At 47.7% G+C, this 24,149-nt stretch overlaps 1 protein-coding gene across 2 annotated transcripts in view; it reads left to right on the top strand.

Moving 5' to 3' along the window:
* LOC140396596 (synapsin-3-like) overlaps positions 1–24,149 on the top strand; it is a 749,989-nt gene that overhangs the window by 289,283 nt on the left and 436,557 nt on the right. For both annotated transcript variants that reach the window (XM_072485394.1, XM_072485395.1), the window contains exon 5: positions 12,884–13,040. In XM_072485394.1, coding sequence (XP_072341495.1) covers positions 12,884–13,040 — 157 coding nt within the window. The remainder of the gene's footprint in view (positions 1–12,883; positions 13,041–24,149) is intronic.

Below are 24,149 nucleotides of genomic sequence, written 5' to 3'. Positions count from 1 at the left end.
CCATTGCCTTCATTGCCATTTTCTCTATCTAGGTTCTCTACTGATTTTGGAACAGGGGGTGATAAAGTGGTGATGTAAACACGGGTACAGCTTACGCTAATTTCCGGCCGACAAAACTCCCGACAGTTTTATGCAACAAAATCTCTCAGGTTTACCTTATATCCCTGTTAGAACGCATGCATTAACACAATTCCGAATCTCAGAGGCTTGATCAGTACTGCTCTTAACGCTTGTGGTTTTTCTTTCTGTTCCCAGTTGGATTCTCAATTCAGATTTTGGGTTCTCTTGGAGTGGTTAGGCCACTTCTAAGTCGAGTCCCACCAGAGTCGCCAGTAAATGTTGCTCTCTTTGGTTGGCTCTTAATTTGGCTCTGTTTAATTACGTTTGCTCAAGAGTCGCCAGGTATCTTTCGACACCGCCAGAAGGTTCCAAATGCTGATCAATGACTCGATACACCAGTTAGTAAGTTCAAAAGCAATGCTCATTTATTTACACACAGTCAAATCTACTCATGCATAAACTCTACAAACTAAACTACCAATATTACTAAAGCCTATACTTAGCTTCGGGCGCCCACTCAGTCAGAGGAACAATGGCCGTTGATCGGTTCTGAGGCTGCTGGGTTGAGCTGTTTACAGGGTAGCAACTAGGAGTGTCTATCTCGTAGCGTGCGTTGACTTGGAACTTACTTGGTCTGCTGTAGCTGCTAGGCAGGTCTCTCTCTTCGCTGAGAGCCAAAGCCAAAGGAGGGCGTTCTCCCTTGGGGAATATCTTTTATACTAAAAGGGCTTCGCATGCTTTTGGGCGGGCCTTGAACTTGGCCTCAACTAATTGGGTCTGATTGTGTCCCAATCAGTCGTATCGATCTTCCTCCAATAGAGGGGTGGTTCCCTGATTGCTGGGCGTGTCCTAGGTGACCGTTAAACTGCTTTGTTTTAGCCTCTTCTGGCGCCGGGGAGTCTGCCTTAACATTGTGAATCTAAATGTTTTCCTTTTGTCCCCGGACATGGCTCATTAGTGTGTAAATTGCTTGGCAGTTTCTGTCTTGTCTGAGAGTTTAAGGTTCTAATCAACAGACAGAGATGGGAAGGTTTCGGGTGGGACGGGTCAACTCATGCGTGCGGCCCGGTGGAGGTCTTTGACCTTCTTGCGGCACTGGGTGCCGGATCTCTTGGTCACGCTGTCCGGGCTGACGGCCGCTGTCGCTTCATCCCAGGTGGCACTGGCTGCCCTGTGGCAGACCCTCTGTGAACCCCGGGGGGACAGGACAGTTCACCTGGCCTCGACCGCATCGAGGAGCCTCCCCAGTTCCGCGACGCCAAATCCTGGAGCCGGTCGTCTCGACGTCATGGCTGCGAGCAGAGTGAGGCTGGCTGTGCCAGTGCTGTGCCAGTGCTGTTCGACCTTGTTTGCGGAGGTCTGGCAATCGTGAATCCCAACGAATCGGCTGGTGAGCCTTCATTTGCGGCGAGCAGCCCGTGGGACCTCATTAAGTGGACCAATTAACGTTAAATAGCGTTGCCGGCCTCGCCGGACCATGCACCGGGAAGCTCGTGGCAATTCCCGCTCGCTACCATACTTATTAATAATAATAATAATAAAATTCTTCAATTCCTGTCTAATGTTATCGTAATTTGCCTTTCCCCAGTTTAGCCCCTTAACGCGAGGGTTACCCCCATCCCTGTCCAAAAGTACCCTAAAACTTACGGAATTGTGGTCACTACTCCCAAAATGTTCCCCTTCTGAAACGTCAACCACCTGTCCAGACTCATTCCCCAATACCAGATCCAGTATTGCCCATTCCCTAGTTGGAAATCTTTATCGTCACAAGTAGGCTTACATTAACATTGCAATGAAGTTACTGTGAAGATCCCCTAGTCGCCACATTCCGGCGCCTGTTCGGGTACACAGAGGGAGAATTCAGAATGTCCAATTCACCTAACAGCACGTCTTTCGGGACTTGTGAGAGGAAACCGGAGCACCCGGAGGAAACCCACGCAGACACAGGGAGAACGTGCAGACTCCACACTGACAGTGACCCAAGCCGGGAATCGAACCTGGGACCCTGGAGCTGTGAAGCAATAGTGCTAACCACTATGCTACCGTGCGAAAATCTTCCGGCAGAATTGCGTCCTATGTAGCTGACTTAAAGAGTTGCCCCTTGGCCCATCGTGATGTCCCCTGGGAATTATCTGCACCAATTCCCGTCCAGGTGAATCCCAGACCAGAGAATCACGCAGGATTGGAGAATCTGGTGTCCAGCCTGTTGATAGGGAAAAAATGGGTCAATTTAATCCATGAGCATTCGTCCGCTGGGGCGGGGCACAAACCTCTGCCTCCAGCGAGGGCCTGGAACATAGGCACACCAATCCCGTTTTTTGGGTGACGCTGGATTGACGGCTGCATCGGGAACACCTCGACCAGCGGGGGGGACAGAGAATCGAGCCCATTGTCTGTTCAATACTCAAAACGGATCAATATTATTAGCAATAATTTAGTTCAATAATTAACTTTTTAATCAGGTGAATATCCTCTACAGGGCTCCCTGGAGGTTGGGTAGAGACCGCCGAACTCAATGCTGTGAGCATCCTTACCAATATCAGAGAGAGACAATCTTCATCACAATACAGTGGGCTGCTTTTGCTCCATAAGTATGTAATTTACTGAGGTTGAGACCAGTCCCTTTGGATCTAGGTTCCTGTTGGGACTAATGTCTCCAGGATGACCTGATAGACGTCTTTAAAATTATAGACAGGTTGGACATGGTGCGTGCAAAGAGAATGTTCCCACTTGCAGGAACACCAAAATTTGGATCATAAATACAAGACAGTTACTCAGAAATCCAGTTTGAAATGTGGAGAAAATTCTTTGCTCAGACACTGGTTAGAAGTTGGAACTCCCTCCCACAGAAAATGATTCAGAAAATGATTCCGACAAGTAGCTTAGATGCCTTCGAAAGAAAGCTGTGTGAGTGTGAGAGAGAAAAGATGAAAGAATTGAAAGATATGCTGAAAGTCTGTGGATTAAGTTAATGGATTGGGTGCAAACACCAGCACAGACTTGGGTGAATGTCCTGTTTCCAATTTTACATTCTATGTAATTGTCTGTATAGTCTCTGCTTCAGTAGCCGCTTATTGTTAGAAACTCCACATGAAATGAAAATCGCTTATTGTCACGAATAGGCTTCAATGAAGTTACTGTGAAAAGCCCCTAGTAACCACATTCCGGCACCTGTTCGGGGAGGCTGGTACGGGAATTGAACCGTGCTGCTGGCCTGCCTTGGTCTGCTTTAAAAGCCAGCGATTTAGCCCAGTGAGCTAAACCAGCCCCATTTCATTATTCTCGATATGATAAAAAGTTATTTTCACTTCCCTGCATTCTTCTTGCAATAATCTTCTTATCTCCACCCCTACATATCAATTTGCAAACAAGTGGAAACAAGCTTCACTGTCCTTGTGACCTTCAAAATGCTGCAAAATTTTAATGTAACCCCTTTCACATTCTCTCTTCCAATGAATGTCTTAAATTTTCCAAGCTGTTCTTTATAACTGTAACTTTTAATTCCTCTTGGCATTGTCACAAATCTTCAGTATAATCTTTCTAAGCGTCTTCTAGTGCCTTTCCAGCAGAATCTCTGTTAACTGTTTACATCCTGGGGGTTACCATTGATCAGAAACTGAATTGGACTAGCCACATTAATACTGTGGCTACCAGGGCAGGTCATAGGCTCGGAATCCTACAGCGAGTAACTCCCCTCTTGACCCCCCCAAAGCCTGTCCACCATCTACAAGGCACAAGTCACGGGTGTGATGGAATACTCTCCACTTGCCTGGATGAGCGCAGCTCCAACAACACTCAAGAAGCTCGACACCATCCAGGACAAAGCAGCCCGCTTGATTGCTCCCCCTTCCACAAACATTCAAACCCTCCACTGCTGATGCACAGTGGCAGCCGTGTGTACCATCTACAAGGTGCACTGCAGTAACTCACCAAGGTTCCTTAGACAGCATCTTCCAAACCCACGACCACTACCATCTGGAAGAAGAGCAGCAGCAGGTACCTGGGAACCCCACCACCTGGAGGTTCCCCTCCAAATCACTGACCATCCTGACTTGGAAATATATCGCCGCCCTTTCACTGTCGCTGGGGCAACATCCTGGAACTCCTTCTCTAACAGCACAGTAGGTGTACCTACACCTCAGGGACTGCAGCGGTTCAAGAAGGCAGCTCACCACCACCTTCTGAAGGGCAACTAGGGATGGGCAATAAATGTTAGCCTAACCAATGACGTCCACATTCCGTAACTGAATAAGAATATATATATAAATAAAACGTGCTCCTGTATAAAACAAAATAATGAACTGCAATCTGTTATAGATATCTCAATATTCAGGTACAGCGAATTGTCTTCCAATATTAACACTTGTGCATTCTTGCAGACGTAATAAATAAATGTTGCTCGTGGTACTGAACCATACACTTCATTGCTTTCACAAAGAGTTATCCAGACTGGAAACGTTCGCTCCGTCTCTCTCCACAGACGCTGTCAGACCTGCTGAGATTGTCCAGTATTTTCTATTTTTGTTTCAGATTCCAGCATCCGCAGTAATTTGCTTTTATCTAGTTGCTGATCTATTCTGAGTGAACTGAATCAACAGGGTTTGCTGTAGGATGCTATGATTAGCCTCAATTGGGTAAATTTTAACCTTCCCACACCCCTTCCTCCCCCATCCACCCTGCCAGGTGAGGAAGGGCAAATTTTAAAAATGGCGTTATGGAACACCAAATCACTGCTTACACACCTGCTGCCATTTTAATAGTGGAAACCTGCAGCTGTGTCAAGAGGTGAGTTCACCTCAATAATATGAGCAGTTGGGACCATTGTATACACTTAGTGCCAGTGGGGCTTCCCTGGGTTTGTGAAACCAGATAGCTGTATGGAGATGGGAGCAGGCAAATTAAGCAGGTAAATTCTTTAATAGTAATAATGCTTTTAATAGTAATAATGCTTCTAATAGTTCTGCTTCTGAAACCAACGGTCCCCATCTCAACTCAACCCCATACTGTGCCGCAATTATTAAAGATCCCCCCCCTCCATCCCAGTGGCTGATAAGTCCCTAACCCCTGACATGGCCTGGTTGCCCAGCTGTGGATATCTGCCAATGTCTTTCCTGCTCACTGGTCTGGTAATCTGGGTGGAAACACAGAAAAAGGAAAAGTAAAATTGTCAATATTGTCCTGTTGTGAAAATCGGCAAGCCCTCAGCATTGCAGGAAGTCTTTGTTTTCCTATCACATCCCTGACAACATGCTCCTCTACTCCCTCCCCGGCTCCCTGGACTGGGACCAACGTCTCTGGACGAAGGAGGGAAAAATCAGGGATGCGTCCCACTTCTGATTGCTGCTGTGAGTAACTGGGAATGATGCTGCTATTGGTGCATCAGTAGAATTGGGCCCTGTGTGAATTTTGGTTTCAAGAGAAGCAACATTAACATTGTTTTGTGGAGATTGGCAGTGAGGGGGAAGGACAACATGACTTGTGTGAGGTTAGACAGCTGGACTTTGTTTCAAAACAGGAATGTAAAGATTATCAGGTTGGTGGGTACATCCAAATCTCTGCATTCAACAGCGGTGAGCCTTGCTGTCAAATACAAAGCTTCCACTGAACAAAGACTGTATTGTTGTATTTTCAATCACTGTTCAGATCTCTCCCAGATTAGGGCATCTTTCCTTTGACAACATATTTTCTGAATTGTATTGACTTCACCATGATTCTACTCGACCTGGTTCATGTTTGATATTCCTCACAATGCTGATCGCAAAATAGACAAAACAACTCAGAAACACTGCAAATATCCTTGAGTCAGTTTTTAGATAAGTAACAGTTCAGTACAGCTCAGCTCCAAGCTTTAGGACTTGATATGCTCCCTGTATTCTACACTATCAACATGTTTTAATAGACATAGGAGCAGGAGGCAATTCGATCCTTTCAGCCTCCTCCACCATTCATTATGATAATGGGCTGATCAATTCAGTAACCTATTCCCACAATCCCTCCTTATTGTTGGAACCCTTTCGCCCAAGATCTCTCCCGAACTCCTTCTTGAAAACGTACAAGACGCGATTCTCCATCAGCCAGCGGCGAAATCGAGAAACGTGATTGGGCGGAGAATCGGTCCACCACCGAACTCGCGGCACGTGCCGATTTGACGGCAAATCACAATTTTCCGTCGCCTCAACAGGCGCCAATGCGTTCCAGAACGCACGTCCAGGAAACACTGTTGGCCTATCATTAGTGGGCCCAACCTGGTATTCTCCGGACCTCCGCGATTCTCCGCATCAGATGGGCCGAGTTCCCGACGGAAATGAATTCCACAGGCTCACCACTCTCTGGGTGAAGAAAGTTCTCCTCATCTCTGTCTTAAAGCTCTACCCCGTATCGTCAGACTTTGACCCCTGATTCTGGACACACCCATCGGGAACATCCTTCCTGCCTCTACCCTGTCCAGTCCTGTTAGAATTTTAAGGGTTTCTATGAGACCCCCCCTCAGTCTTCTGAACTCCAGCCAATACAATCCTAACCGAGTCAATCTCTCCTCATACGTCTGCCCCGCCATCCCAGGAATCAGTCTGGTAAACCTTCGCTGCTCTCCCTCGAGAGCAAGAACATTCTTCCTCAGATATGGAGACCAAAACTGTGCACAATACTCCAGGTGTGGCCTCACCAAGACCCTGTGTAATTGCAGCAAGACACCCCTGCTCCTGTACTCGAAACCTCTCGCAATGAAGGCCAACATACCATTTGCCTTCTTTACCGCCTGCTGCACCTGTATGCTTACCTTCAGCGACTGGTGCACGAGGGTCTTGTGCTCTGACGTGTCCAGCCAAGAGATAGAAGATAAATGTTTTGGGCAGCATGGTAGCACAAGTGGATAGCACTGTGGCTTCACAGTGCCAGGGTCCTAGGTTCGATTCCCCGCTGGGTCACTGTCTGTGCGGAGTCTGCTCGTTCTCCCCGTGTGTGCGTGGGTTTCCTCCGGGTGCTCCGGTTTCCTCCCACAGTCTAAAGATGTGCAGGTTAGGTGGATTGCCGTTCGTGACCAAAAAGGTTAGGAGGGGTTGTTGGGTTACGGGAAGAGGGTGGAAGTGGGAGCTTAGGTGGGTCAGTGCAGACTCGATGGGCCGAATGGCCTCCTTCTGCACTATGAGTAGTTGTACAGTGAAGAGCAGATTTGGTCTATTTATTCTGAAACAGCCAATACTGACGGGTGAGATACTGAATGGGAAGTAAATGTGTGGAGTGCGGAGACATTTATTTATTCTTCAGGAACTCTGGAGGAACCGTTGCCGCCGGCGGGCTGCTCGTGTTCTGTTGACAGCACAGCCCCGACCCAGGAGCCCCGGCAGCGAGGAGTGGCTTCATTGGGAAACCCTGGTGACAGTGGGAGGACCAGATTCCCGGCAGGGGCCAGTCACCGACCACCTCTGCCGCTGCGAAACACTCGGCGTGTTGTGTGGAAATCTCGCCCTCTGTAACTAAACAAACAAAGTTGTGAAGTATCAGATTAGGTTCACTAAATAGTAAGAGTGACACATCAGGTGAAATTCTCCACAGCCCCCGCACCGTGTTCGATGGCGGGCACGATGGGAGAATGTGCGGTGAGGATCAGAAATTGGACCACACCGCCGTGAATTTACCAACAATCTTCCACGGTGTCCACCCGACTCGCTCCGCCCTGCGCCACCTGGATCCTGCCCTCATTGGGCGAGTTCCAGATCTGCATATTTAAATGAGCTGTCCGGATTCACCCAGGGCGCACAAATGTGGACAAATCATAACGGCCCCTGGGGAGAGTCTCCCAGGTCACTGAGACCCCCAGGTGTCCTGGGACAGGACAGGGTGGCTCCTGCAACTGGCACTGCCCCGGCACTGGCACTCCCACTGGCACTGGCGTGCCCCCTGGCACTGACACTGCCCCTGGCACTGCCCCTGGCATGCCCTCTGGCACTGACACTCCCATTAGTACTGGCACACCCCCTGGCACTCCCCTGGCACTGGCACGCCCCCTGGCACTGGCACTGCCCTTGGCACTGGCACTCCCCCTGGCACTGGTACTGGCACCACTGGCACTGGCACTCCCCCTGGCACTGGCACTCCCACTGGCACTGGTACTGGCACCACTTGCACTGGCACTCCCACTGGCACTGGCACTCCCCTGGCACTGGCATTCCCACTGGCACTGGCACTCCCCTGGCACTGGCACTGGCACTTCCCTGGCACTGGCACTCCCCTGGCACTGCCCCTGACACTGGCACTCCCCTGGCACTGGTACTGGCACCACTGGCACTGGCACTCCCCTTGGCACTGGCACTCCCCCTGGTACTGGCACTGCCCCTGGCACTGGCACTCCCACTGGCACTGACACTCCCACTGGCACTGGTACTGGCACCACTGGTACTGGCACTCCCCCTGGCACTCCCCCTGGCACTCCCCCGGAACTCCTCCTGGCACTGGCAGGGTGCCCAGTGCCACCACCAGGGTGTCCAGCTGCCGGGTTGGCACTGCCAGGGGTCTAGCAGGGGTCCTAGCCAAGTAGAGGATGGGTTCCTGCGGCCTCCCCAAGGTTGTGGGGGTGGAGGGAGGCGCGGTCACAAATAAGGTGGGGCCTGAAAGGTTTGGGGCAGCCAATCAGACTGGCGCCCAGAAACACCCCCAGAAAAACCCCTCCAAGTGAGGCCTCGGCGGAGAGACCCCCCCCAACACCACCCCGGCAAAGTGCCATGGAATAGCCGGGTGTTTCACCTCAGTAACTTTAACTTGAGTCAATTGAATCGTGCCCACAAAGTGCATTTTACACGCAGGAAGGTCTCAGATACAACAACAGACGATGGAAGTTATCAATGTTGGCTGAGGAATGAATGTTGGCCAGGACACTGAGAGACAACTGCTCTTTATCAAACAACACCAAGGATTATTTTACATATGAGAGGGAAGACAGGACCTTAGCTTCATGTCCCATCTGAAAGGCAGCATTCCAAGAGTATCACATTCCCTCAGTATATATTTTTAAGTCTGGAATGTTCAATTAGGATTATCTAAACCCTAATATTTTGCTTTCAGATGTGATTAGTATTCAGTGTCATTGCCAAGCATTCGTGAGGTTTTACGATTACCATGCTTTCTCGTCTTACTAAATCTTGATGACACTTTGCTTCCTTATAACAGATTTAAGTTAGTCATATAGTTTAACTCCAAGCAATCTATTAAGAACTATTTACAAAGATCTCAGAGTGAGCAATGGTATTTCAGGACGCACTCTGTCTGAATATAGCTCTCTTGGATCCTCTCTGTCACAGCTCCAGGGTCCCAGCTTCGATTCCGGCTTGGGTCACTGTCTGTGCGGAGTCTGCACGTTCTCCCCGTGTGTGCGTGGGTTTCCTCCGGGTGCTCCGGTTTCCTCCCACAGTCCAAAGATGTGCAGGTTAGGTGGATTGGCCATGATAAATTGCCCTTAGTGTCCAAAAAAGTTGGGAGGGGTTACTGGGTCCCAGGATGGGGTGGAGGTGTGGGCTTGGGTAGGGTGCTCTTTCCAAGGGCCGGTGCAGACTCAATGGGCCGAATGGCCTCCTTCTGCGCTGTAAATTCTATGATTCTATGAACTGACTCTTGATGTCACCATCTGTCTGGGCCTCAGTCCCACTGCATTGTGGGCCAGCATAGAAACATCCGCAGGCACAACCTAATACTAGGAAACGGGGAGAAACCTGTGGGCTGAGAGGCCAAAACTCATCAAGTTGAGAATCTCTGGCTGCTGTTGGACAATAACACTGACAAGGCCTCCAGGCCTGAACAACAATTAGGAAGCTGCAAGAGAAAGAGAGCACCCACTTTGTTTTTCCCTCTGCCTTGTTGCCTGACCCGACTTACCACAGGTTTGTGATATCACTTTGTGGCAGCATTTGGATGAGGAAAGGAGCCGGTTGAGTGTGAATTGTTGAGGGACTCCAGAATAATGGTGTGGAACAGGAAGAAAAACCATTCGTGGAGATACTGTGGCAATGATTGAATAGGAAAGAGGAACCGAGAAAGGACAGTCTCATTGAGCTGTGCAACAGGAAAAACAGGACAGGATGACGGTGTGTCAAAGAGTTCAGGAGGGCCAAGGAGGACAAGGAGAATCGTGCATTGGTCAGTGTCATAAAGGATCCTGGTTTTGATTCAGTGGCAGTGACATAGACCTGATTGGAGAAATTCAAATATAGAGATATGGGGATGGATTTGGAAGATGTCAATGTGTTCAAAGACTTTGGAGGTAAAAGGGAGGTCAGAGATGGGGTTGTTTTCAAGGACGGAGGAATAAATTGAGGGTGGGAGTTGAGAAGAAGACTGCTAATGGTAAAACACCTGAAGAAAGGGGGCACTGTCAGATAATGTGGGTGTCAGGTAAGGAAGTTCAATGATTTTCAGTTTGGTAGGAATGAGGTCAAGTGAACAGGGGGTGGATTTCACAGTCAGGCTGAACCCAGAGACCAGCAGGACAAGAAATAGAAGAGAAGTTGCAAAAATCGAAATAATTGCTCTGATATTCATGGAGACCCAGCTCATCTCTGGAACTACTGGTGTGGTATTATAATAACTGTAAGAACTGCAAGGGTTAATGAAATGTCTAGAGTAGCCACTAGAGAGAGCTACAGATACAAGTATATAAGGCAATGATGCTAAGCCTTGTGGGGAGAGAGAGTAGTCCAGGAGTTAGCTGGAGACAGACAGAAGTATTGATAGTGTGAGTAAGAGCAGATCATAGTTTATACCAGTATTGAGATTAGTTGTAGATGAATGTAACATTTTCAAGGCAAGTATATCTTTCCTCACAGAGGAACCAAAACTGCAAACAATATTGTATTGTGAGACAGTCAGCCCATCGAGTCAACACCGATCTACTCTGCTCTATACCCGTAACCCCATAATCTAACCTGAACACCCCAGGACACTAAGGGGCCATTTTAACATGGCCAATCTACCTAACCTGCACATCTTTGGACTGTGGGAGGAAGCCAGAGTTCCCGGTGGAAACACACGCACACACGGGGGACAACGTGCAGACTCCGCACAGTCACCCGAGGCTGTAATTGAACCTGGGACCCCATGAGCTGTGAGGCAGCAGTGCTAACCACTGTGCCACCCACTGCTGGGGTGCGAGGCTGAGTAAATAAGGCCTGTACTCTCTGGAGTTTAGAAGAATGAAAGGTAATCCCATTGAAATGTCCAAGATTCTGAAGGGGTTTGACAGGGAAGGTACTCTGAGAGGTTGCTTTCCTTGGCTGGGGAATAGAAAACAGCCTCAGGATAAGGAATCAATCAGTGTGGACTAAAATCAGGAGAAATTTCTTCAGCGGGCTGTGAATCTTTGGAATTGTCTGCCTCAAGGATTGTGGATGGTTTATTTATTTTTTAATTTATTTAATTTTTCCAATTAAGGGGCAATTTAGCATGGCCAATCCATGTACCCTGCGCAGCTTTGGGAAAACACGGGCAGAATGTGCAAACTCCACATGGATAGTGACCCGGGGCCAGGATTGAACCTGGGTCCTTGGAGCCATGAGGCAGCAGTGCTAACCACTGCGCCACCATGCCGCCCGGTGAATGGTTTATTGTTCAACATATTTAAGACAGGGTTTTTCTCTCTGAAAATCAGGAGATACGGAGACTGGGCAGAAAAGTGGTTGAGGTCGAAGGTGAAACATGATATTGAGCGGTGGATCAGGATGTTTTACCCATGTTCCTATTTCTTGTAATCTATCCATTGGGGAAAAAGCTTCGTGATCATTGTTTAACGTTACATAATATTTACCCAGCACTTAATCGAGAGGAATTTGTACACTGTAATCCAGTTGGGGGATTAAAATAACCTGGTTTTGCTTGAATGGTTCATGATATCACCTGATCTGTAATATTGGTACCCTCCCTTTCAGGATCTGCTCTGCTAAAGCTTTGGTGGTGAAAAAGCATTCTGAGCATTATTCTGTCATTTCTGAACAACCTTTCTTCTTGGCAAAAACAAAAATATTATGCTTTTTTTTGAGACAGGGTTAAGTAAGAAATGATTATGTATAATTTTTTTTTGTAGTAGTAGTAATGTTATTAAAAACCCTGGGTTCAGATATATACAGGCATTATGTCTGCTCAAACTCTGATTAAGGAGTCGTAAAAGTGAGTTTAACATTGATTTTAACCATTTATTGTTGACAGAGTGATGGCTTATGGAACATTGCTTGTGGAAAGGAAATTCACTGGGGTGTGAATAAGTTTTGAGGTTGTGGTGTTTAGTTCTAGCTAAGCAGGCCATGGGACATCTTTGTGGGATAAAGTTTATGTAGTTAATGGGAGGAGCCAGGGCTGACTGTAGTTTTGGCCATTTTGCCATAGGATTTGAGTCTGACATGACAGATGGATTTTCAGATTGTTCCTGAAAGGGTCTCTCTCCAAAGGTCTGCACAATAGAAACCCTGATTGCTAACTTTATTTATGAGTGGATTTTGAGCTGTATTGGGTTGCGTAGTTGGACTATATATAGTTGCAAGTGTAGATGTGAGTTAAAGTGTTTCTTTTTATTTAAGAACTGTTCAACTGATAATTATAAAGCTATGTCTTTGGTGTTAATGTGGTTAATTCTGTGTTTAAATTAAAATGTGTATGAACATAACAAATACCTATTGGTCAGGGACCCCACTCCTGCAGTGAAGTATCCTTTCCTCACAGTTTTACAAATTGCAAATTGTTTGGGGTTTCTCTTCCAGTATCCTGCCAAATATTGGGGTCTAGTCCGATATCCTAACACTTATGTGAATTTCATTGATCAAGTTTCTTTCTGATCTTGTTACAGGTCCTTCAAACCAGATTTTGTTGTGATTCGCCAGCATGTGTATAACATGGCCCATGGTGAGGATTACCGTAACCTCATCATTGGCTTGCAGTATGGTAGAGTGTCTTCTCTCAATTCTCTCCAATCTGTCTACAACTTTTGCAACAAGCCTTGGATGGTGAGTTTACCAACAGCAATCTAAATCACTTTTTGCTCCGTCTTTGGTCAATTTTAACATGGCCAATCTACCTATGTTAAACGGTGACTTTGGTCTACAGGTTCATCATTCACACGTTGGTTGCAGTTTTGACCCAATATTAATTTTGGGTGACTAATTAATGGGGTGAGTTTGAAACTCACTCATTGTCCAACTGAACAGGCTCAGGATATTTTAACTTTTGGGCATCAAGGGGATTTCCTGAGTGGGATCTGACCAGTTTTAATGTATTCCTTCCTCTCCTTAGCTGTGAACAAGGACACAAAACATTAACTCTGCTCCTTTCTCCACAGATGCTGCCAGACTTGCTGAGATTTTCCACTATTTTCTCTTTTTATTTCAGATTTCCAGCATCTGCAGTATTTTTCTTTTATTCACTTATTTTGTTTTTTATGTTGTGCTTGACAGACAGCAATGAACTAGTTTGCTTTGTCCAGTTGTTAACACATGTACAGGAGCAGACAATGACATGCAAGATCTAGACTAGAGCATGGGATAAGAGTGAAGTGAATCCTTTTCAACCTCTCCGCGTATCTCAGTCTCACGAACAGCTACTGGTGAAAACTTTGAGAAAGGAAGAGATTTGCCACAGGCCCAAAGCCTGACTCCCTTGGACCACAGTTGAAATTCCCTAGGTTCAGCTGACAATATTCTTATTAAGCCAACAATGTCTTGGATACTATTGAACTTTTTCATTGCTAATAGTAGTTCCTGGTAATTAACAAACGTTGAATCTTGAAAGTATGATAGTGATGTCTAATTACAACAAGCAAATTTAACGACATTTTAAAAATCCCTTTTTGATCATCGAGAATTTGGACAGAACTCAAAAGGTGAATTGTACTTTTTTATTATTTCATGCGATGTAAGTGTGTTGGCTGGTCCAGATTACTGCTCATCTCTAATTGCCCTTCAGAACATGGTAATGTGCTGCCTTCTTAAACCACAACATCCACCTGGTATCCAACTGAGATTGAATCCATAGAATCCCCACAATGCAGAAGGAGGCCATTCAGCCCTATTACTATCCCAGACCAGACCCCAACATTTGCTAGGATACTTGACAGGAGTCCTAATCACTTTTTAAAAAGTTTTTAAGACTGTGAGGAAAGGATCCATCACTCCAGGAATGCTTTCACACACAAATAGGGATATGGCATATTAAAACAAACATTATTAACACAGTATTTAATTACCTTAACATTACAGAAATATAGATTACAATTACCAGTTAAAGAATGCCTAACAATAAAAGGAAACACTTTAACTTCTAACTGATACAGTCTTAATCTCCAATCAAGCAAAACCCATCGTAGGTCAAAATCTGCTTTTAAATAAAGTTAGCAAACACAGGATTACTTGTGTTTTCTGAATAGAGAGTTCTTTGAAAGACTGCCTGGAGAGAGATCCTTTCAGGAAACAGCCTACAGGTCCCTGTCTGTCAGATTAATTCTGAATCTTTCAGCTTTCTGCAAAAGCTGTTGTTCAGCTCACAGCTTCCAGAAAACCAACTAAAACTGCCTGCTACAGACCTGGCTCCTCCATTACTTACATTATCTCTATCCCATTAACTGGGTTATGACCATCTTACTGAGGCTAACTACAACTCCTGATATCAAAGCCCCAAGGAACGTTCTTTCTATAAACAAAATTCCATTAGCCCGTTATAGACAGAGAAAAGGAGCATCAGACAGGCACCTTGGGAGCATCCACCCAGGAAAGTCCTCCCCTCTTCCAGTGACCACATCAACTCTAGCAGGTCCGGCTGAGGATGGTGCACCTGCCCTTGTGCCATCAGAGGACATTGGCCAAAGTCATCTCAAAAGGTGAATTGGACTTTTTTATGGTGACCTCGGGTGACCTCCTGCTGTTTCTCTCTGTTGCTCGGGTTATGCCTGAAAAAATGATCTGTCTGGACCACCCATTTTACTGAACAGGGTATAGCAGTTAGCAGACGGCTTTCTCCCTGGCTGCAGGTGCCTGGACAATGTTCCTACCTGCCAGTTAGCACTTGTGACCATGGCTTTAAATGAGGTGCTCATTGCGATTATTTCATTTATTGTCCTGTTGCACTGATGTCAGTTGTTTGCAGATGACCCGATCACCATGGTGACTTCAATCACAGTTGCCTGTCCCAAGCTTAGTGGGCAATGCATTTTCACATGTGAGAAACAGATGGGAGGACATTGTAATCATCGCATTCGAAACCCATAGGTCACAATATCACTTTAGAGGAAGATATGGTGGCCACGTTCAAGCTGAATATCCTTCATTTGTGAATTGTCTTTTTAGCCTTGGCTGCACAAGTGGTTAGAGTGCGTGACTTTGGGTGTTCACCTTTGCTGCTTCCTGAGGTCACATGGAGGTTTTTTGCACAGCTCCATAGAAAGGGTGTCTGTAGTTTTTGGGTAAATCCAACTCACTTCGGAAATTGTTACACAACAGCTTTCAGTGACTTCAGACAGAAATGGGATGGTGTTGTTTGCTGTACCGGCCAAGGACTGAGATGTGCAGTAAAAAGGCCTCTGCAGGGTCCATGCAGTAAATAACAGCAGCTAGCCTAGTTCAGCACCAGGTGTTCACTGAAAATGACAATTCACCAAGGAAGAGTGTGGCCACCATATCTTCCAGCAAAGGCATCAACCTCAGCTGGTGTGTCCATGAGTGGGCAAGGGTTTCGCCTGAATGCAAAGGTCCTGAGACAGAGGCTTTTGTGGCTCCCAACGATTACAGGGTTCCGAGAAGTTGCAACTTTGCAAACCGTAGTCCAGCTGAGAGACTCAGTCAGGACACTGCAAAAAATCCTCGAAACTGGATCATAATTCAAAGCTTCTGGTTTTAAGATGTGTTAATGGCAATTGGAGGACGTTAGCGAGTTGAAGCCTCATTAATCTGCACTAACCAGCGTTGGCGAGGGACCTATGGTGACCTCCTGCTGTTTCTCTCTGGTGCTTTGGTTATGCCTGGAAGAATGATCTGTCTGGACCACCCATTTTACTGAACAGGCGTCAGGGTAACAGGGTGGCATCCCTGGCTGAATTTGAATTCCAACCGCTTCTAAGTAGCCATGCACACAGACTTGGTGAGGGTGTGGGTTAAAGTGTTGTTCCATATAAAGTTGTTCAGTGTGATGGGAGAATGAGAATTGTTCAGGTTCCAAAGTGGCCACGTACCGTCAGGGCTATGCATTTAACCGTGGTTTAGCGCATTCCAATGATGAGCCCAACATCAGGGCAAATGGTGATTGCTGAGATTTTTCTAATCTCTAAGAAGGCATGGAAACTTCTGAGAGAAAATTGTGCTGGAGCCTTCCGCACAGAAAAGACCAAAAAAAACAATTTAGAGAATGGGTCGGCACATTATTCCTCCTGGAGTCCTGCAGCTAACAGATTGTCACATCCTATCCTCCCGTCAGTCCTGACTTTGTCTCACCCTTTCCCGCTGATTCTTCCCACGCCCCCAGTTCCTTCCTCCGCCTCACCCCCACTCCTTGGTCATGCCTCCTGTGGCAGCCTTGGCGCAGCTTTTGTCTCTGACACCTAATACGGAGCCGTGAGGGTTTGAAAGGAAGGTGTAAGGAGCGTCCAATGACAGCAAAGCCATGGATGAAGTGAAGCTCGCCAGCTGCGTGCCATTTATATACAGTCGGGAAACAGAAAGTTCCAATTATCCACATGAGAGGAACTTAATTTTGGTGGGGATGTGATTCCAGCAATTTGACCTTTAAATGGATGGTCACAAGATGCTACTGAATGCAAATTGGGTTCCCAACATTACTGGTTGGGAAGCTGGAACCACCTTTGAAAGCCGGCAGAACACAATTCCAAACGGTTTTCCTGGTGTCGGGAACAGGTTATTTGACTCACACCAAATTACGTGCCCACCCACCACCTTCACACTGGCTGGAACGGAAGATTCTGCCCAAATATTCCAGAAATAAATATGTTTATTTGAACAATCGCTCTTGATTTCAAACTGCAGGTAAATATAAAGACATTTCCTTTAACTATTCAAAATGTACTATATAATATAAACATTTTATTTTGAACTTTGTAACTATTTAAATCTCCCAGCTGTGTGAATCTTTGAATAGAATATCCCGGCAGGATTCTCCGTTGCTGAGACTAAGGCCGGGATTCTCCCTCCTGGGGACGAAGTCCCCAGGCCGGCAGGAAAAACGGCGTCAACGGCCTCTGAAAGTGCGGAACCCCGAAAGGGGTTGGCGCCGCTCCAACCAGCGCCGAAGGGCTGGCGCGAGTTCGCGCATGCGCGGAACAGCCGGCGTGATCGCGCGGATGTGCAGACTGGCCGGCGTATTTTCACGCATGCGAGGCGGATTCTCTTCTCTGCGCCGGCTCCCCAGGCAATATGGCGAAGCCCTACAGGGGCCCGGCGCGGAAGAAAGAAGTGCCCACGGAACAAGTACGCCCGCAGATCGGTAGGCCCCGATCGTGGGCCAGGCCACCGTGAGGGCCCCCCTGGGGTCGGATTCCCCTGCGCCCCCCTGAGGACCAAAATGGACGGCCGGTCGGCCCATCAGGGCCCGGAGAATCTCCGGGGGTGGGGGGGGGGGGGGTGGCGCTGTTAACGGCCCCCAACCGGTGCGGCGGGAATCCTGCCCCCGCCCGAAAAACAGCACCGGAGAATACAGCAGCCGGTGTCGGAGTGGCGGGGCAGGATTAGTGCCTCCCCCCGGGGATTCTCCGACCTGGTTTTATAGAGTGGATGTAATTCACGTCCGTGTGACATCACACTGGTTGGTAGGAAGATTCAGTGAAGCTGGAACATCTGACTTTAGAACATAGAACAGTACAGCACAGTACAGGCCCTTCGACCCACAATGTTGTGCCGACCATTTATCCTAATCTAAGATCAACCTAACCTCCACCCCTTCAATTTACTGCTGTCCATGTGTCTGTCTAAGAGTCGCTTAAATGTCCCTAATGACTCAGACTCCACCACCTCTGCTGGCAGCGCATTCCACACACCCACCACTCTCTGTGTAAAGAACCTCTGACATCTCCCCTATATCTTCCTCCAATCACCTTAAAATTATGTCCCCTCTTAACAGCCATTTCCACCCTGGGGAAATGTCTCTGGCTATCCACTCTATCCATGCCTCTCATCACCTTGTCCACCTCTATCAAGTCACCTCTCTGCCTTCTTCGCTCCAGTGAGAAAAGCCCGAGCTCCCTCAACCTTTCTTCATAAGACATGCCCTCCAGTCCAGGCAGCATCCTGGTAAATCTCCTCTGTACCCTCTCCAAAGCATCCACATCCTTCCTATAATGAGGCGACCAGAACTGGACACAATATTCCAAGTGTGGTCTAACCAGGGTTTTATAAAGCTGCAGCAAAACCTCGCGGCTCTTAAACTCAATCCCCCCATTAATGAAAGCCAACACAACATACGCCTTCTTTTTTTTAAATTTAGAGCACCCAATTAATTTTTTCCAATTAAGTGGCAATTTAGCATGGCCAATTGACCTACCCTGCACATCTTTGGGTTGTGGAGGTGAAACCCACGCAAACACAGGGAGAATGTGCAAACTCCACACGGACAGTGACCCAGAGCCACCTGGGACCTCGGCGCCGTGAGGCAGCAATGATGACCACTGTGCCACCGTGCTGCCCCTACCATACGCCTTCTTAACAGCTCTATCAACCTGGGTGTCAACTTTGAGGGATCTATGTACGTGGACCCCAAGACCCCTCTGTTCCTTCACACTTCTAAAAATCCTGCCTTTAACCCTGTGTTCAGCATTCAAATTCGACCTTCCAAAATGAATCACTTCACATTTATCTAGGCTGAACTCCATCTGCCACTTCTCAGCCCAGCTCTGCATCCTGTCAATGTCCTGTTGTAACCTGCAACAACCCTCAACACTATCTACAACTCCCCCAACTTTTGTGTCATTGGCAAACTTAGGAACCCACCCTTCCACTTCCTCATCCAAGTCATTTACAAAAACCACAAAGAGGAGAGGTCCCAGAACAGATCCTTGCGGGACACCACTGGCCACCGACCTCCAAGCAGAATGCTTTCCATTCACTACCACTCGTTATCTTCTTTCGGCCAGCCAATTCTGTATCCAAACAGACAAATTTCCCTGTATCCCATGCCCCCTGACTTTCTGAATGAGCCTACCATGTGGAACCTTATCAAATGCCTTACTGAAATCCATATACACCACATCCACTGCCCGACCTTCATCAATGTGTCTCGTCACATCCTCAAAGAATTCAGTGAGGTTTTTGAGGCATGACTTGCCCCTCACAAAGCCATGCTGACTATCTTTAATCAAACTATGTTTTTCTAAATAATCATAAATCTGGGGCGGGATTCTCCCAGCCCCGCGCCGGGCCGGAGAATCCCCATGAACGGGCCATGCCGCATTGATGCAGGCACGCGATTCTCAGCAGATTCACCGATCGGTGGGCCGGCCTCTCTGGCTGGGGGCCTCCTTTCCTACACACCGGCCCCTGTAGTCCTGCGCCATGTTGCGTCGGGGCCGGTGCATTGAAGGAGGCCACTACGCATTTCCTCGTTGGCGCCGGCGCAACTGCGCATGCGCGGATTCCGCGGCGCCTGGTTCGCGCCAGGATCTGCAGCTGGAGCGGCGTGAACCACTCCAGCACCGTGCTGGCCCCCTGTAGGGGCCAGAATTAGACGTCGGAACAGCCTGTTCACGGCGTCGTAAAACTTGACGGCGTTTACGAAGGCGTGGACACTCTTGCCGCGGGATTTTGCTCAACACAGACGTAAGACTGACTGGTTTGTAATTCGCAGGGATTTCCCTATTCCCTTTCTTGAACAGGGGAACAACATTCACCTCCCTCCAGGGGAGAGTGAGGACGCAAAGATCATCGCCAACGGCACAGCAATCTCCTCCCTTGCTTTCCGCAGTAGCCTTCGGTATATCCCGTATCGCCCAGGGGACTAATCTATTCTGATGCTTTTCAAAATTTCCAGCACATCCTCCTTCTTAATATCAACCTTTTTGAGTCTATTAACCTGGTTCACACTGTTCTCATGAGCAACAAGGTCCCTCTCGCTAGTGAATACTGAAGCAGAATATTCATTTAGGGCCTCAGACTCTGGGCACAAGTTCCCTCCACTATCCCTGATCGGCCCTACTCTCACTCTGATCATCCTCTTATTTCTCACATAAGTGTAGAACGCCTTGGGGTTCTCCCTAATCCTTCCCGCCGGGGCTTTTTCAGGCCCCCTTCTAGCTCTCCTGTCAATTTTTGAGTTCCTTCCTGGATACCTTGTAACCCTCAAGAGCCGAGTCAGATCCTTGCTCCCTCAACCTTGCGTAAGCTTCCTTCTTCCTCTTGACTAGAAGCTCCACTTCTCTTGTCATCCACGGCTCCTTCACCTTACCATTCCTTCCTCGTCTCAGTGGGACAAAACTATCCAGCACTCGCAGCAAGTGCTCCTTAAACAATCCCCACATTACTGTTGTGCATTTCCCCAAGACCAATTGATCCCACTTTATGCTCCTCAGCTCCTGTCTAATAGCAGTGTAATTTCCCCTCCCCCAATTAAATACCTTCCCATACTGTCTGTTCCTATCCCTCTCCATGACTATGGTAAAGGTCAAGAAGTTGTGGTCACTGTCACCAAAATGCTCTCCCACCAAGACATCTGACACCTGGCCTGGTTTGTTGCCGAGCACCAAGTCCAATATGGCCTCCCCCCTAGTCGGCATATCTATGTATTGAGTCAGAAATCCTTCCTGTACGCACCTGACAAAATCTGCTCCATTTGCACTAAGGCGGTTCCAGTCAATATTAGGGAAGTTAAAGTCACCCATGACAACAACTCTGTTACTTCTGCACCTTTCCAAGATCTGTCGTCCAATCTGTTCCTCCATCTCAGTGCCGCTATTGGGGTTCTATAGAAAACTCCCAATAAAGTGACTTCTCCTTTCTTGACTCTGACTTCCACCCATACTGACTCAGTAGATAAACCCTCCTCAGCTACCTCCTTTTCTGCAGCTGTGGTGCACTCCCTAATTAACAGTGCCAACCCCCCCCCCCCTCTTTTACCTCCCTCCCTATTCTTAAAACACCTAAACCCCGGAACATCTAACAGCCATTCCTTCCCCTGTGAAATCCATGTCTCCGTAACTTGTTGATTTCATTCAAATGGATTCAAATCGGGTTCTCGCCTGTCCTGGGCATGAATCTGATCGCGTGATCGGGTAGGGCCCAAGATCGCATTCTGAAATCTCTCCAGCGCTAATCCTGGCTGGGATTCTCCGAGCCCGCACCAGGTCGGAGAATCGCCGGGGGGAGCGCGCGAATCCCGCCTCGCCGCTCCGACGCTGGGCCGCCGATTCCCCCGCGACCGGGGAATCGGCGGCAGTCAGGGGCCGTTGAAAGCGATTCTGCGCGCTCAACGGGCCGAGTGCCCGCCGAGTTCCGCCAAGCCCCGCGGGAGTCGTTTATGTATGGTCCTACCCGGCGGGACCTCGGCGTTCTGGCTGCGGGGGGCGTCCTGTTGGGGGGTCGGCGGGGGAGCCGACTCCGGGGGGCGGGGGGCTTCCACAGTGGCCAGGCCCGCGATCGGGGGCAACCGTTGGCGGGCACGCTAGTTCCGGGGGGGGCCTCTGATCCTCCATGCCGGGCCCCTGTAGGGCTCCGCCATGTTGTCCGCAGGCCGGCCCGGAGACGGCCGTGTCTCCGTGGACCCGGCCGGTGTTCGGTGCTGGAGCAGCACACAGCACTCCGACGGCATTCAAGTCCCCGAGGCTGGGTCTGGAGGCCCGTTGACGCCGGCGTCAACACTTGGCCTCGTGATATTTTGTGGCCATTATGGAATCTGCGCCCGGGGCTAACGGATCTGCAAAATCACGTCCATTGACATTGCAGTAAGATGCCGCTGTGGTCCCAGGGCGGAATTGGCTTCATGGATACAATGTGCAAATCAATAGTTCACTTGGGCAGCAGAACCAAAAAGCGGCTGCTGTTACCATAACAGACTATCTGCTCATTGATCTCATTGCAGTTTGTGGAATCTTGCTGTGTACAATCCGGCTGCCACTTTCCTCGACATTACAGCAGTAACAATACTTTAAGAATGTTTCGTTGTGAAGCATTTTGAGAACCGTTGAGCTTGTGCGTGACGCTATGTAAACCTGGAACCTCTCCTTTCAATAAAAGATTGAACAAATCCTGGGCCTGTCTGACTGTGGAGTCGGCAACAGCTGAAAATAAATTGAGGAAATTCCTGGACACAAACCTCTTCATAACATCTGGTATCATAGAAATGATACAGCGCAGAAGCTAAATAGAAAAAGGGGATGGTCACCTTTCTGTGCTTGTTACAAAGATCGTGTTGAAATGTAATTTCACAGGTCCATGTGCTATGTTCAGTAGTGCACTAGTTCTGCAGGAGTATCCAGCATCTTAAGAACATGCCCTTTGCAATTGCCTGTCTGTGAACGTAATCACAAATCTCAACCACAATTTTTAATAAATCAGTTTTTGTTCTATTTTGCATGTTGCTGCTGAATGACTTTGACCTTCTGACCCCTACAGCTTTTCTGGGGAAGTCTGAGTTAAATTCCAACTAAATGTGCCCAATTTGAAAAGAAAACGTTTATCCTCGCCTCGGGCATTGCATAATTTAAAAGTGCCATTCTCTGATCCTACTGCAGGAATCTAATGTTCAATTTCCTGTCATATTTCTAGGTCTGTCCAACTTCCCTTTAAAACTGGGAACATCTGTCACTTCCTGACTGCAATGTGTCACTGGTGCACAGGGTGATGTTGAACTAGGCTCAGTGCAAAACCAACAACCATTGTGTGGTGGCTGCTATCTGTGTTGTTCCTCTGTTATCGTTTAGTAAGATGGTTACAGTGGAAAAAGTTTGAGAGAGCTTATCGGATCTCTAATTGGCAAAATGGACAGAGGACGAGGGGAACAAAAAATAAATTGCGAAAGTTGCTGACCAATTAGGGGTGGAATTAGGACTGAATAAAAACCTCCGGAGAATATTTTCCACCTTTTCATCTTTCTTTTGTTCAAACTCCTTGCCAGGCACTTTATTTCATACAATGATCTTGTAAACATAGTTTTTCACAGTGAGTTATTATGTTCTGCAAATACATTGACTGAAAGAATGGTGAAAGCAGATTCTGGAATAACTTTCAAAACTGAATTGGACATGTACTCGAAAAGGAAAAAAATTGGGTTCATGGTATCAGAGTGGAGTATAAAAGTAACAGGATAACTCTTTCAAAGATTCAACATTGACACAATTGGTTGAATGACCTCCTTCTGATCCAAAAGGTTCTATTATTCTATCCCAGCAAACAATTGCTCACCATCCATTATCGTGTGACTTGTGTGTGTCAGCTCTTGTACAAATACAAAAGGCACCAAGTAAAAAGGATTAATTCACTCCTGTTTTGATACTTCATTTCCCACACAAAGAACAAAGAACAAAGAAATGTACAGCACAGGAACAGGCCCTTCGGCCCTCCAAGCCCGTGCCGACCATGCTGCCCGACTAAACTACAATCTTCTACACTTCCTGGGTCCGTATCCCTCTATTCCCATCCTATTCATGTATTTGTCAAGATGCCCCTTAAACATCACTATCGTCCCTGCTTCCACCACCTCCTCGGTAGCGAGTTCCAGGCACCCACTACCCTCTGTGTAAAAAAACTTGCCTCGTACATCTCCTCTAAACCTTGCCCCTTACACCTTAAATCTATGCCCCCTAGTAATTGACCCCTCTACCATGGGAAAAAGTCTCTGACTATCCACTCTGTCTATGCCCCTCATAATTTTGTAAACCTCCGTCGTTCCAGTGAGAACAAACCAAGTTTATTCAACCTCGCCTCATAGCTAATGCCCCTCATACATGAATCTTTTCTGCACTCTCTCTAAAGCCTCCACATCCTTCTGGTAGTGTGGCGACCAGAATTGAACACTATACCCCCAAGTGTGGCCTAACTAAGGTTCTATACTTCTATACAGCTGCAACATGACTTGCCAATTTTTATACTCAATGCCCCGGCCAATGAAGGCAAGCATGCCGTATGCCTTCTTGA

The sequence above is a fragment of the Scyliorhinus torazame genome, chromosome 19 (assembly GCF_047496885.1).
Source record: "Scyliorhinus torazame isolate Kashiwa2021f chromosome 19, sScyTor2.1, whole genome shotgun sequence".
Lineage (NCBI taxonomy): Eukaryota > Metazoa > Chordata > Chondrichthyes > Carcharhiniformes > Scyliorhinidae > Scyliorhinus > Scyliorhinus torazame.
This window is presented reverse-complemented; position numbering and strand designations above follow the sequence as displayed.